Source organism: Sceloporus undulatus, chromosome 1 (assembly GCF_019175285.1).
Source record: "Sceloporus undulatus isolate JIND9_A2432 ecotype Alabama chromosome 1, SceUnd_v1.1, whole genome shotgun sequence".
Lineage (NCBI taxonomy): Eukaryota > Metazoa > Chordata > Lepidosauria > Squamata > Phrynosomatidae > Sceloporus > Sceloporus undulatus.
In genome coordinates, this window is record NC_056522.1 from 25,311,328 (window position 1) to 25,325,878 (window position 14,551).

The 14,551-nt window shown below is 47.3% G+C and overlaps 1 protein-coding gene across 1 annotated transcript in view; it reads left to right on the forward strand.

The window, feature by feature from the left end:
* The window catches only part of PTK7 (protein tyrosine kinase 7 (inactive)), a 156,975-nt gene that overhangs the window by 113,539 nt on the left and 28,885 nt on the right, over window positions 1–14,551 (forward strand). Inside the window, exons 3-10 of the mRNA XM_042464575.1 lie at window positions 1,331–1,433; window positions 1,783–1,973; window positions 3,217–3,364; window positions 3,986–4,116; window positions 4,388–4,657; window positions 11,934–12,067; window positions 14,025–14,160; window positions 14,397–14,516. Of these exons, the coding sequence (XP_042320509.1) occupies window positions 1,331–1,433; window positions 1,783–1,973; window positions 3,217–3,364; window positions 3,986–4,116; window positions 4,388–4,657; window positions 11,934–12,067; window positions 14,025–14,160; window positions 14,397–14,516 (1,233 nt within the window). The remainder of the gene's footprint in view (window positions 1–1,330; window positions 1,434–1,782; window positions 1,974–3,216; window positions 3,365–3,985; window positions 4,117–4,387; window positions 4,658–11,933; window positions 12,068–14,024; window positions 14,161–14,396; window positions 14,517–14,551) is intronic.

Here is a 14,551-nt window from a genome sequence, read left to right on the forward strand (position 1 = left end):
AGGTCTTGTCATAATTGGAGATCAGATTACAGGCTAGTATATGGTGCTTTCTCTTCCCTGAAGGAAAAAAGAGCATATATTAAAGTAGGATCTATCTCCATGTGTGCTGTACCAACAGACTTTTTCCTAGGGTGAGTACTAGTTTTAGAAAGCAGTTGCTGAAACGGTAGCACTCTTAGGTCAGTTTTCAGTAGCCTGGGCCCTTCTCCAAACTATGGTGCCATCACCTGGGCCAAGCCAACTCTTTGATCCAGAACATGTTTACATTTACTTCAGTCTCCATTCTTGGTTCAGAGTAAGATCAAACTAAAAAGGAGCCATGGGGGATTTGCAAGGACCTAGATGTAAGCATTGGAGAGTGTGGTTGGTTTGGCATGCACTTTTAGGTTTAGCACCAAAGGTGTAAATCCTCTGTCTGGCACTGCTAATGTTTGCCTTTCTCTCTCCCGCACCCCACACCTCTTCTGCACCATGCCATAAGGAATGTGACAACCTCATTAGTGGTCCAGTTGTACTGTTGAAGTGTGATCAGATAACACATACAATAACCTCCACCTGCTGCCTACAAAGAGTCTGGTTTGGAGATGTCCCAGGACTCTTGTGTTTCTTCCAAACAAGAGCAAAGACTGCATGTGACTGAAGCATTTGTAATTACAGACTTTCTGGCACAAGAGCCTAGAACTCACCCCCATCTCCCACTGTTTTAGAGAGATTGCTTTTCAGAACATCTGCTACTTCTGACCAGTATATCCCTAATTGCCTTGTCAGGGATATAGATGATTTGGCAACACTGCAAAGCAGAAAATGACTTGAGTCTCAGGCCATAGCTGACACCTGGATTTAGATGTTACTACCTAGTGTGATATTAGACACCTATTCTCAGCACCCCTGCCCTTGAACAGAGGTTAAACTGACTTTGTCATCAGACATCTACTTAAAACTGTTTTGAATCAATGTCTACAAACCCTAAGGTGGGGAACAATTGTATTTTTAGCTTCTTCGTGTTAGGCTTGTACTGTAAGGATTACTGAAGTTTAATGTAAAGTATGTTTTGTGCTCCTGTGCAAAACTGTAGCTAAGCAATTGCTTTATATAACCTCATGTAAGTAAGAATGATACACATCTGCAGGGCAAATAATGTTGTGTAGTTGTGTTTTCCTATTTCAAGCAAAAGCAGTCATGCAGAGGGGAGAGTAAAGCTGCATTCCTATAATTTCCCTTTTGATTCCTGCCAGTGATTATACTAGATCAATTTCCAAAATGCTATGGAGGGGCAGAAGCCTTAATGTTACCTTTGTTTTGCGTTCTCTCTCCACCCTCATTTTGGCAGGGATTGAAACAGGTGGTGTTATCTTGAAGAACCCAGCCAGAGTGGAAGACATACAGAGTTCCGCTCCAGTAGTTTTGCGTTGCCACATTGATGGACATCCACGGTAAGGAGCTGCTCTTGTGAGCAATCCATGCCCTGTGCCAGCTGTTTCTCCCCTCCCACCATTATCTATAATCTTTCTAAGAAACTTTTAAACAGTATTAAGTATTTAACAGAAAAACTATGCAATTGCATGTGCTCTGGTTATGTGAAGATGATAGTACTGGCATGCAAAAGAGGATTATTGCCTCTTGGTACAACAAAGTTTTACGCTTATTTTCAGGGATTGCTTCTGGATTTGCTAATTTTCAGGAGAATGTATATGTGTGGTCCACAGAAGGAAGAAGAGATTAGTCAAGTGCTTGTTATCATGATTTCTAGTTCAGAGTTGTCAAACTATCTGTGTCTCCTAGCCCAACCAGTCAGTGGTTCCGGGATGGCACCCAGGTCATAGATGACCGTACCAACTATTCAATCAGCAACAAGGAGCGGACATTGACTCTCAAGAGTGCCAGCCCAGATGACAATGGCATCTATTACTGTTGTGCTCGGAATGCAGTGGCCTTTGTGTGCAGCAACAATAACTTCACTCTCAACATCATAGGTAAATGTGGGTTGTGCTCTCACCATTTCAAATCAGGAGGATGGGCTCAGGTGTCCCTGAGTGGGCTACCTTGTATTGGGAGGTTTTCTCTTCTCTGGGTTCTCTCTACTTTTATAAAAGTGGTGAGAAATCACAACTCATGGCAAAGGTATGCCCCAGCTCTCCATCTGTGGCTCCTTTCCACCCTCTAACATAATGAAAAGGCAGTTCATTATGATGCTGTTTCCAGGGTTTGATTACAATTCGGTTCATTATTCAGTTGGGTCTGTGGTATTTTCAGCCATTTCAACTTTTTGTGGTTTATGTATGCAAGAGTTAAAAGCCAAAAACTGGAACTTTATGCCTCTTCCTTTGTTTCTTAGGGGAAGAACAAAATCTACAGTGAACGTTTTCATATGGCATAGCAGTAACAGATTATGAAACCATATAATAAAATATAGAGAATAACAGTAGGGTTAGAGCAAGACTTTTCAAACAAATCAAAGAAGTTGTTAAGACTGATCCAGTCAAAATAGAAATTTAAAACCCTTGAAATCACTAGGGTTTCAGCTGACCAAGCCAATCAGAAAGGAGACTGTGTCATAGACTCAGTTACTTGGAAGTAAATTCTGAGTAAACTGGGATTTTCATCCTAGTCTAATATATATTTATTTTAAAATAGGATTGATGAGCCAACACTTTCAGATCCTTCTGAAGAGAAGGAAGCTTATTCTAGGTTAAACACATAATATCCTAAAATAAAATCTTACTAGTTTCTGCTGAAAAATAATCCTTGGAAAAGGAAAATGACTGGCCTTTGCCAGTCCCCTAAGAAAAGAACAGAGCCTTTAAAACCTGTCAAGGCAAGAGCAAAATCTGATAAGGAAAGCATCCAAGAAAGAACAGTTTGCCTTTAAAGAAAGAAGCCTGCTGGTTATAATAGGTTGAGGAACTTGTGGCTCCCCATATATTGGTAAACTGCAACTCCCATAAAGTGTCCACATGGGTTGTATTGTGTGAGGTTGATATGAGATACAGTCAAAAGACCTCTGAAGGTCAACATGTTTGCCAACCCTGCTAGGGAAGACTTCTCAAGTCATAGTTGGCTACTAGGATGCTGCTGGCTAACCAGTTGAATTTCTGCTAATAATAAACTGTGCAGCCTTGTGTCCCTTGGGCCTTTCTTCATGGGATATGTTAATCTGGAAGAGGAAGAATTAGTGTTAAATCATGGCTTTTTCTATGTTCTGTTACCTCACGACAGATGAGAGTTTCCCACACCCCGTGATTGTTCCTGAGAACCAAATTGTCAATAAGAATGAGGAGGCTATGTTCCATTGCAAGTTCCAAGCGGTTCCACCTCCCATGCAGGAATGGTTATTTGAAGACTCCCCTGTTAGTAATCAGAGCAGGTATGTGGCCTCAGTGGAAATGAAAGGCTAACTTATAGGTGTTGTCAACAGCAAATATATATTTTCTTAAAAGTAAAGGAATTAGGTTCAAGAATAAGTATACCAGTGGCAAACTGAATCTGAGTTCTTATCCTTTGATGGAAATGTGTCTAGCTTACTTTGGGGCCGTACAAACAGCTCTTTTTCACCACCTTCCAGGTGGCTTTGGAACGCGGCGTTTTGATGCCACATGCTCCGATGAAGTCTTGAAGCCGTCTGGAAGTTGGCCAGCCATCCACACGTGTGGATCTGGCAGCACAATGTTTACACGCCGCATGCTGCCGGAGCGTCTTCAAGCTGTCCTGGGTTATGGTGCGGCACGAATGGCTCTTTGCCACTCCTTTTTTCAGTCAGCTTCAAGGGCTTTAAGCTGCCCCTTCCTGCCAGTCTATTTCACCCCTTTGTAAATATCTACTCTTTTTACCATCCTTCACTTGACTACAGCTGAGAGCATTGTAAGCTGCAGCATCATAATGAGAGATTGTATTTTTTCTGGACGTATCTGTTGCTGCCTGCAGGCACTTCTGTGGTGTCTGAACTCAGTGATTAACTTTGAATCTTATTTTCTCCCTTTTCCCTAAGGACTATAGTGTTTTCCAATGGCTCCTTATTGATAACTCAGGTGAAACGACGCAATGCTGGAGTCTATAAATGCATTGCTCGTGGGCAGCGGGGGAAACCTGTGGTCTTGGAAGCAACTCTGCAATTGGCAGGTATGAGCTTTTATCTTGGGAGTGATTTTGTCTCATATAGTAGACTTCAGACTGAAAGCCTTGGTATAATTGTATGTAGGAGAGAACTGGTCAATCTGGTCCTCTTGTATTCTTTTTCTCCCAAAAACAACAGCACACATTTAATTCCTATCCTTAAAATGTAGGCCAGAGCTGCTTGCATATTTTGGTGCCCTCTTCCCACAATACACAAACAACATGTAGCACCCTTCATGTTATTTCATTCTAAGTTATGCATTTGTATATTTTCCAGAAATTGAAGATTTTATTCAACCCTTTGAACCAAAGACTTTCATAGCCAGCAGAGAGCAGCGTGTGACATGTGTGGCCCCTCGGGGAGTCCCTGAACCCCATATTTGGTGGGAGAGAAACAACGTTCAAGTCCCTACTACTGGCAGAGTACGGCAAGAGGCTCAGGACCTTGTCTTCACTAGCATTGCTGAGAAAGATGCTGGACTATATACCTGCCATGCAGTGAACAAAGCTGGAGAAAAGAAACAGGACCTAACCATCACAGTAGCCAGTAAGCAGGCTAACAGAAGGAGCAGAATATGTTTTGAATGAAACCAATGAAGTGGGGTGGCACCTAGGAGCCAAAAGAAGAAGGGGAGGTGGCAACAGTGGTTCCTCAAGTAGCCAAGTATCTAAATTATTTATTATGCCCTTGCATTTTGAAAATGCAGTTCTGTCTTTGATGGTTTCTAAAACATAAAATGCATGAATCTAAACAGTTTTCAATGGCAACCTCACATACAATATGCCACCGCATAATATAAGCTAGGAATAAAAATATTTAAATAAATAGATATTTCTTCTTCGTGGTCTCTGCGAAGCATACAAATGGGTTGTACTGCGCCTGCGCAGTGCCTTCGGAAACTTCTGGAATCACTAGGCAAAGTACTCTTTGCAACATGTTGAAACTTTTTGGCGGTAGCTCCGCCCATCCCTTATAAAGCCCCTGCCTTCCCGCTCTTTCCCCAGTTCCTTTTTTCCGCCGCGTTAGCTGCTTAGGGAACTTCGCTGTTGGAAAATCTCAGTTGGAATCACGTTTTGACCTCGGACCGTTATTTGACCACTCTTTGTCTTTACCGTTATTGACCATTTGGCTCGGACTCTGGACTCTGTTTTTGCGCGCTCCTTCTGATTTGGCAATCTTCCCGGACCGGCATTGACCTCGGACTGTCTGACTACGAGTTGTGAGTGGACCATGCCATCAGTCCCCTTTAAGAAATGTTCTGTTTGCGGGGGTAAGATTCCCGGGCAAGACCCGCACTCGGCTTGCCTTCTTTGTCTGGGCGAGACGCATGTTCCTGCATCCTGTGCCCTCTGCAAATCCTTAACTCCTCAGGCCAGGAAAAACAGGGAGACTAGATTAAAGGCAGCTATTTATACAAAGGTTTTCACCGCGGGTGCTATGTCTTCTTTACCGGCTCCCTCCACGGCCGCAAACCCGCTACCGACTTTGCCTGAGACCCCGGCCCAACTTGCCCCCGCCGAGTCCGACAGAGCTGGAGATGTTGCTCCCACCTCATCATCCGCTCCTCGAGCCTCCCTGGATGCCCCGGTCACCGAGGCCCCGCTGGAAGGCGCACCTCGATCCTCTAAGAAGGATAAACAGGAGAAGCGCAAGAAGAGCTCAAAGGAGAGCCGCGCTTCAGACAAGGATTCGAGCTCCCACAAGGGTTCTGCCTCGAAATCCTCTGTCCCTCAGGCCTCTACCGCCAAGGCCTTAAAGTCTCCAGACCCGGCCAAGGCCCAGGCCACCGTGCCACTGGCGCCTTCGGCTTCAAAGAAGTCCCGTGCGAGGTCCCCGGACGGAGGACACTCGGCCGCCAAGCGCCACCGTTCTGAGAAACGGGATACAGACGGGTCCAGACATAAGGAAACCCCCCGAGAGCCATCGGATGCCGATCGGACACCTTCAGATCCTCGCTCCGCGGCTAGAGCCCTCCGGACCCCCCGAGACCGTCGACACCCGTCCCGGGCGCCGAAGCACTTCTCCATCCGGATCTCGGCCCCTCTCGACGTTCCGTCATGCCCCGGAGGACATTATTGTGGACCTTTCCGAGCCGGCGTCACCTGCCAGCCCGAGGGAGGACAGGCGATCCCCCACACCGATGCCCGCGTCGATGGTCCACCAGGCCTTGGTACACCGTGCCGCTTCGCCATCTCCTCCACGCCCCTCTGAGGCCGACTATTTTTATGATGAGGTCACGGACACCTACTACATGGCTGTTCCTCGCGACTCCATCAAGTCCCGCTTCAGGCCACCGGCGGAGAGACCTAGACCACGTGCATCCTCTAGGCCCTCCCGCGCTCCTAGCCGCGTTTCGGCAACCACCGATCTGGAGGTCGTTGATCTGGAGTCAAGACAGGAGACATCCTCTCAGGCTCGCTACCACCCGGGAGACGACTCGGACGCCTCCTCGGAAGACAACTATCGGCCGTCCAATCAAGAGTTCGCCCAACCGGGTGCAATCTCCCCCTCGGACGACGTACGCACGTTTGCCGAGCACGTGATTAAAATGGGAAACGCTCTTGATATTCAATTCGCCCAGGCAGAAGATGAGGCCTCTGATCCTATCGAGAGGAGGATTCATGGCAAGCTCCCCACTCCACCTGCCATCCCTCTGCTCCCCTCACTGGAAAAATTAGCCAGACGTTCGTGGGCAGCCCCAGCATCGACAGCTGCTAGTAACAGGAAGATCGAATCCCTGTACAGAGTGGCTCCGCGTCCGACATGGCTGATTGAACATCCACGCCAGAACTCGGCCATCGTGGAGGGTTCCCAACGCGCCTCCACTCCTAAGGCTTCCTTGATGCCTTCAGACAGAGAGGCTAAGAAGATCGACGCCCTCGCTAAAAAGGCCTATTTTTCTTCAGCCCTGGGGATGAGAGTAGCCAATTACAACGCATGTATGGGCGCATACATACAATGGCTCATGGAGAAGATCTCCCCTCTCATTCCTGACCTTCCTGACGACTCCCAAGGCATCCTCTCCGAGGTTCGGGACGAGGCCCATTCAATTGGCAGCTGGATCATCACATCGGCAAGACATTCTACTGACTGTGCCGCAAAATCCATGTCAGCAGCCATTGCCTTGCGAAGGCATGCATGGTTGAGGTCCTCCGACTTGAACCAGAATGCCCGCTCCACAATCGAGGACATGTCCTTCGATGAAGATGGCCTCTTCCACCGCGAAACGGACGAAAAGTTGAACTTCAAGTATAGGATGAGGACCGCCGCTAAGAAACACGGTATGTCGTCCTCTCCTCAGGCTTCTTCCCGTAAGCGCTTTACAGGCATCCGCCAGTGGTATGGTCAGGGCCAGAGGCCCTACCAGCAAGACCGCCCATTCCAGCGTCAGGACCAGTCCAGACAGCGCTATCCCTCCCAATCCTCCTCTTCTTCGGGACGTCGTTCTGGCTCCAAATACAAGAAAGGCTACAGGAGGCAGGATCCCGAACAAAACAAGAAGAGGAACTGAGGGGACGCCGCGTACTCCGTCACCCCTTCCTCTCCTGTCTTCCTAGATAGACTGAGGCCATTTTCCACCGTCTGGGCCTCGATCTCCACCGATTCTTGGGCTCTTACCATCGTCCGTAGGGGTTATGCCCTTGAATTCGAAGAACTCCCACCAACCGGAGTTTTCCTTTCCACCCTCCCCTCGGACACCCTTCTCGACGAAGTACGCACCCTCTTAGCAAAGGGCGCTATCTCACCGATAGACGCCGTGGACTTTCCTAGATGTTTCTTCTCCCGTTATTTTACAGTCCCCAAGGCCGATGGGGGCATCAGGCCCATACTAGACTTAAGAGCCCTTAACGCCTATCTCTCCTATAGGCGTTTTCGTATGGTAACACTTGCCTCTATCTTACCTTTATTACACCAGGGCCTGTGGTTCGCGACGATCGACCTAAAGGACGCCTACTTCCACGTCAGCATCCGCGAGAGTCACCGCAGGTTCTTGGCCTTTGCCGTCGGGACCGACGCCTACAAGTACAACGTCCTCCCCTTCGGTCTGTCCACAGCCCCTCGAGTTTTCACCAAATGCATGGCACCGGTAGTATCCCATCTACATCGCCGGGGCATCAGAGTCTTCCCGTACCTGGACGACTGGCTACTGGTGGCGCCATCGGACCAAGAGCTCAGCCGTCACATTGCCGAAACCTTAGAGCTCCTACAAAGCCTGGGACTGGTCGTGAACCTCGAGAAGTCTCAACTACTGCCTTCCAGGCGCATAAGATTCGTCGGCTCGATCCTCGACTCAAACACTTGTGTCGCATCCTTGCCCTCCGACCGTTTTCTAGCTCTCGTCCGAGCCATCGGAAAATGTGTCAGCCGAAGAAGAGTAGTTGCCAGAGACATTCAGGTAGCCCTAGGGCATATGGCATCAACAACCTTTGTAACACCGTGGGCAAGACTCCGGTCCCGACCGCTCCAGTCCTGGTTTCTTTCTGTCTTCGACCCAGAGACAGACCACCCGTCACGTCATCTTACGATCCCGAGACCAGTCGCTCGCTCCCTCCGATGGTGGCTCGACTCCCGAAACGTTTGCGCCGGCATGCCTTTTTCTCAACCCCAGCCGGAGGTTGTGCTGACCACCGACGCGTCAGAGGACGGATGGGGAGCCCACACCACGGACTTATGGGCCAAAGGCCAGTGGTCCCAGGACGAAAAAAGGCTACACATCAATGTCCTGGAACTGCTTGCGGTACAGAAGGCTTTAAGGGTCTTCGAATCCTCCCTATCCGACAAAGTTGTTCAGCTCAGGACGGACAACACCACCGTCATGTATTACCTGAACAAACAGGGAGGAACCAGACCTCCTACACTACTCGGCATCACACTCGAGGTCTGGGACTGGTGCATAGACCGGAACATCCTGCTCCAGGCGGTGCACCTGCCGGGTATCCAGAACGACCTGGCGGACCTTCTCAGCAGGTCTCCGTCTCAATGCCACGAGTGGAGACTCCACCCCGACACGGTGCTCGACCTCTTCAGTCGGTGGGGAACCCCACAAATAGACTTGTTCGCGACTGTCCACAACAGCCATTGTCCCCAGTTCTGCTCCCGAACGCCGAACGAACAATCCCTCGGGGACGCGTTCGGGTTCCTCTGGTCGGGGGTTATGCTCTACGCGTTCCCCCCCTTCCCGTTGATCACCAGGACAGTCTCCAAAATGATGTCGGATGCCACGGATGCCATCCTGATCACTCCATGGTGGCCGGGACAGCCTTGGTTCCCCTGCCTCCTCCATCTCTCCCGGACCAACTTCCTCCGGATAGAGTACAGACCAGATCTCCTCACGGTTCAAGAGGGTCGGGTTCGACACCCGGACATCGACACCCTTCCCCTGGTAGCGTGGAGGATCCATCCCTAGTACGGCTACCGTCCCCCCGTACGCAGAGTCATTCTGGCTGCCCACAAGCCAGCTACTCAAAAGTCCTATGCTCTTAAATGGAACAGGTTCACCAGGTTCTTAGCCGGCAGACAACTGTCTCCAGCCCAAGTCACGACACCGGTGGTCCTGGACTTTTTAATGTCTTTGATCAACTCAGGCCTTTCTCTCACCTCCGTCAAGTGTTACTTGTCGGCCATCTGCTCTTCTTTTCAATTTAATGGCAAGCCCTCCTTCTTCAAGGACCCATTGGTAAAGAGTTTTCTTAAAGGATGCAGCAACCTCCATCCGCAGGCGTCTCTGCCTCCTCCAGCCTGGAGCCTTGATGCGGTGCTACGATCGCTACAGTCCAAACCGTTTGAACCCTTGGCCACCACAGACATTAGGCTGCTAACTTGGAAAACAGTTTTTCTGGTGGCCATCACCTCTGCCCGCCGTGCGGGCGAGCTGTGTGCTTTGCGTCGAGACCAACCTTACCTCAAATTCCACTTGGACAAGGTAGTTCTTAGAACAGACATTACCTTTTTGCCTAAGGTTGTCTCTGTGTTCCACATGTGCCAGGACATTGTTCTCCCGACTCTGGCCCCGAACCCGACCACCGATGCTGAGCGAGCCCTGCACACCTTGGACGTTCGCAGGGCCCTGGCCTTTTACCTCGACAGGACTAGAGACTCTAGCCGCTCCGAAAGACTGTTCCAGTGCTATTCGGAGTCCAAAAGAGGACTGCCTGTGTCGGCTCAGAGACTCTCCAAGTGGGTTTCTAACACTATTTGTTTATCTTATGAGCTTTTGGGTAGACCCTTACCGGCTAGGGCTCGGTCTCACACTACCAGGGCAGTTGCAGCATCTTCTGCCTTTCTGTCAGGTGTGCCCTTGGATGACATCTGCAAGGCTGCAGTGTGGTCACAACCTATGACTTTCATCAAACATTACAGGTTGGACACTAGGGCCAGAGGAGATGCAGCCTTTGGGAGGGCTGTCCTGCTGTCTGGATTGCACTAACTATGGTCTGGGGTGCACATGTTGTCTTTCTTTGCATCATTTGCAAACAAGACGTTACCAGACTCCTGGATTCATGATTCTAGTGGGTTGAGTTCATGAGATTGTTTGTTGTTTATCTTAAACATTATGATGATGATAATAACAACACCAATTAGACCACTGTTCTGTGTCTCTTTTGCTTTATTGGTATTATCAATAGTGTTGGAGACAAGGTTAATATGACACTCCCTCCTCCACTGACCTTAGCTCGCCAGTCTCAACCCATTTGTATGCTTCGCAGAGACCACGAAGAAGAAGGACAGGTTGCTTACCTGTAACAGTATTTCTTCGAGTGGTCATCTGCGAATACATACAAATCCCGCCCATCCTCCCCTCAGTGTCCTGCTCTTTATTGGCTCATTCTTATCGCCTACTTGGCGGAAAAATTGCGGAACTGGGGAAAGAGCGGGAAGGCAGGGGCTTTATAAGGGATGGGCGGAGCTACCGCCAAAAAGTTTCAACATGTTGCAAAGAGTACTTTGCCTAGTGATTCCAGAAGTTTCCGAAGGCACTGCGCAGGCGCAGTACAACCCATTTGTATGTATTCGCAGATGACCACTCGAAGAAATACTGTTACAGGTAAGCAACCTGTCCTTCTCTGCTCGGGAGGACTGGGAGACTTCTCAGAGCAGGTTTTCAGTGATGAGGGGAAAGGGCCAGAAACCTTAACCTTTCCAGTTGGATATTTTGGATATCCAGTTCAATATTTTTGAACTTTTTCTGTTTTTAATTACTGTGTTGGATCTGATTACTACTAAAATTCATACGAAATATAGACCATCCTCCTTACTGCATCCAGCCATTTCTTTAAAAAGTAGGTCCCAGCTTATTTTGATCCAGTAGCAGCAGATTTATATTTGAACTGTATAAAAACCAATTAAAAATCTACTTTGCTGGAAACTGAATCAGACTGAATTGTACACATTCAAAAATATAGACATGCTGAATTCCCATTTGTTGGAGAGGGATGGAATTATGAATTATGAATAAAGAGTCACAAGTGCAGTTGGGTGACAGGAAAGGGAAAGGACTTCTTCATGCTCTAAAAGTTAAATTCTTGCTGTGTGAGTTCAGAATTTGTTAGACAGAAGAACTGCTATTTGATTCTTGGGTCTGGAGGGAGGCTCATGGTGGAATTCAGGGCTGAAGCATTGTCTTCACCAGATCACTCCAGCATGATCTTGATTATGTTCTCTCAGCAATGAACAATGATAACCTTTATTGCAGTCTAAGGAACAAATGCTGTGGAGCTTGGGCATCCCCATGTAAGTATGTGGTGTATGATGCACACTTAGAGCAAACCTTTCTATGATCAAATCAAATATGACTTTTTTCCCCTCTTTCCCCCCATCTCAGCAATGCCCAAATGGGTGGAAAAGCCCAAGGACAGTCGTCTAGAAGAAGGTAAACCAGGCTACCTCCATTGTCTCAGTGAAGCCTCTCTGAAGCCCACTGTCAGCTGGTTTCGCAATGGCAATCCCGTTTCAGAGGTGAGCCCTTGTGCTGTTTTAATGCAGCTGGCTGCTTGCATCTTTCAACTGCTGCATATTGCTCTAACTTTAAACAGCACCTGCTTTCTCTGCATATCAACATGGGTCTCTTGTGTGATTCTCTTTTGCCAAGAATGTAATTTTCTTCTTGGAGTTCTAATTTGTTTTGAATCCGCTTGATTTTAAGATAAAGAATCTTAGGCCATATGTCACACAGACTCTTTCTAACATTTTGGTGGATCCTTATTAATGTAGCTGTGTTCTGTTATTTATTGGCCACCATTCTCTCCAAAGATTGTCGGAAGATGCAATAAGACGTCCATATTTTCAGTCAGTTAACTAAAAGGAGGAATGTGGTGATGGAAAGATGGTAGCTGCAGAGCTGAGTCAGTCCCCTTAAAGCCAAAGAAGCTAGCTGTATTTCTGATTGGCCAGTCATTTCTTGAATGAACATACTAAGGGAGTTCTTCTGTTACTGCTGGTTGGTGGAGGGAAACTCATTCCTCCATGCTCTTTTTTCAGCCGCTTTGAGATGAAAGAACAGAGCTAGGAAAAGCTGCTCGTGAATGACAGCTTGCAAAAGCTAGCCAGCAGGGCACTGGCTATTCTATCTACAAGTTTTGGTAGATGCCATCCAAATAAGTAACTTTTCCGGGTTCTGAAAATGAATCTTAACTTTGTTGTGTCTGCGGAAGACAGATTGAAACATGCAGCTGATCATGCATCCCACTGTCTACAGATCCTTTCATGCTTTCAAGTATAAACACATGTGTCTCATATGGGTGTATGTTCTTGGAAGAAAGGATATCTGCGCCCAAAAGAAAAATCCACACACTTATTTCAGTTTTGCTAACTGATCAAATTAAACTGGCAGTGTGGCTCCCAGTCAGAATTCCCATTCCCCTCTCACACACATGTTGAATTAAACCCTTGTGTGGTCTTACAGTTCAGCAACTGAATATGTCTTGTGGTTTTTATATATCTGGTTCCAACTGGCTTAATCCCATTATGCAATTAAAGCTCTTTCATAAAAAGGCAACAAAAGGGAGACAAGCTGCAGCATCTGACATAGTGCTAAATAGGCTTTCATTTACAGTCGCAGTTTTAATCTCCTTTTTTCTCTGAGGTGCTTCTAGAAATGGAGCCTGTTCTTGCTGTTTTAGACAAGAAGAAACTAGAACCTAATTGCAGGTAGAAAGTGAGTCTGCCAGGTGCAAAAAGGACACTTGAGGTTCTTTGAATTCTGCCTGAGGGCATGGTGCTGCTGCCAGCATTTATGTTACTTTCTGCAAAACAGTCTTTGAGCTCTCTGTGTTACATCTTTTTAGCTAAAAGATACAGATTTGGGGGACGAATGAGGCTGTTCTGTTTATCTTTTTGCTATTCTCTTTGGAAGTAGATCAGGAATACCTCAAATTGCTGATAAACTTTGGATTTGATGCAGGGGTATGTTACATTAAGGTCCAAAACACACCACAGATATAATACAGTTTGAGATCACTTTAACTGCCCTGGCTCAACATTAGGGAGTTTTGGGAACTATAGTTTTGTGAGAAATTTAGTCTTCTCTGTCAGAGAGCTCTGGTGCCACAACAAACTACAGTTCCCAGAATTCCCTAGCATTGAGCCAGGGCAATTAAATTCCCTGGCAGTCATGGAAACTCACTCCTGGGTGACCTTGGGCAAGTCACACACTATCAGCCTTAGAGGAGGGCAATGGCAAATCTTCTCTCTTAATCAGTCTTTCCAAGAAAACTTCATGATGGGATCACCATACGTCAGACTTAATTTGAAGGTGCATAACAAAGATAAATCCAACTGGTCCAGCTGTTATCTCTGACCCCCAGAAACATTTGAGGGCATAATTTATTCAAAATCACTCCTCTAAATAATTCTTTTTGCTTGAGAACTTGAAAGTCTTCATGATTCAGGTCTTTGCCATTTTCATCTCTGGCAGGATTCCCGCTTTGAAATTGCTGAGAATGGGACACTCCGTATTAACAGCGTGGAAGTGTACGATGGAACAGTGTTCAAATGTGTGAGCAGCACTCCAGCTGGGAGTATTGAGGAACATGCTCGTGTGTATGTTCTGGGTATGTCCTACTGACCTGACCTGCTTGTGACTGCTCAGTCTCTCCTCCACCCTCTCCACCCCACATCTTTTGTTTCTGGGGATACCTTCTGGGAATTTCTGCAGACTGTTGGAGTTCACTTAGCCCAAACTGTGTCTTGTGAGGCCCACAAAGAGTGAGCTCTGTTGCAGGAAGACCCAAGAATGTCCTCCTTTGCAGTTTCATGTTTCTGACTGAACATTTTTTTTTTATTTCAGAGAAGCTGAAATTTACTCCTCCGCCTCAGCCCCTGCAGTGTGTTGAGTTTGATAAAGAGGCTACTGTATCCTGCTCAGCCACAGGACGGGAAAAGCCTACAATCCAGTGGATTAAATCTGGTGAGTGGGAATGCTGAAAAGATCTAAAAATATAA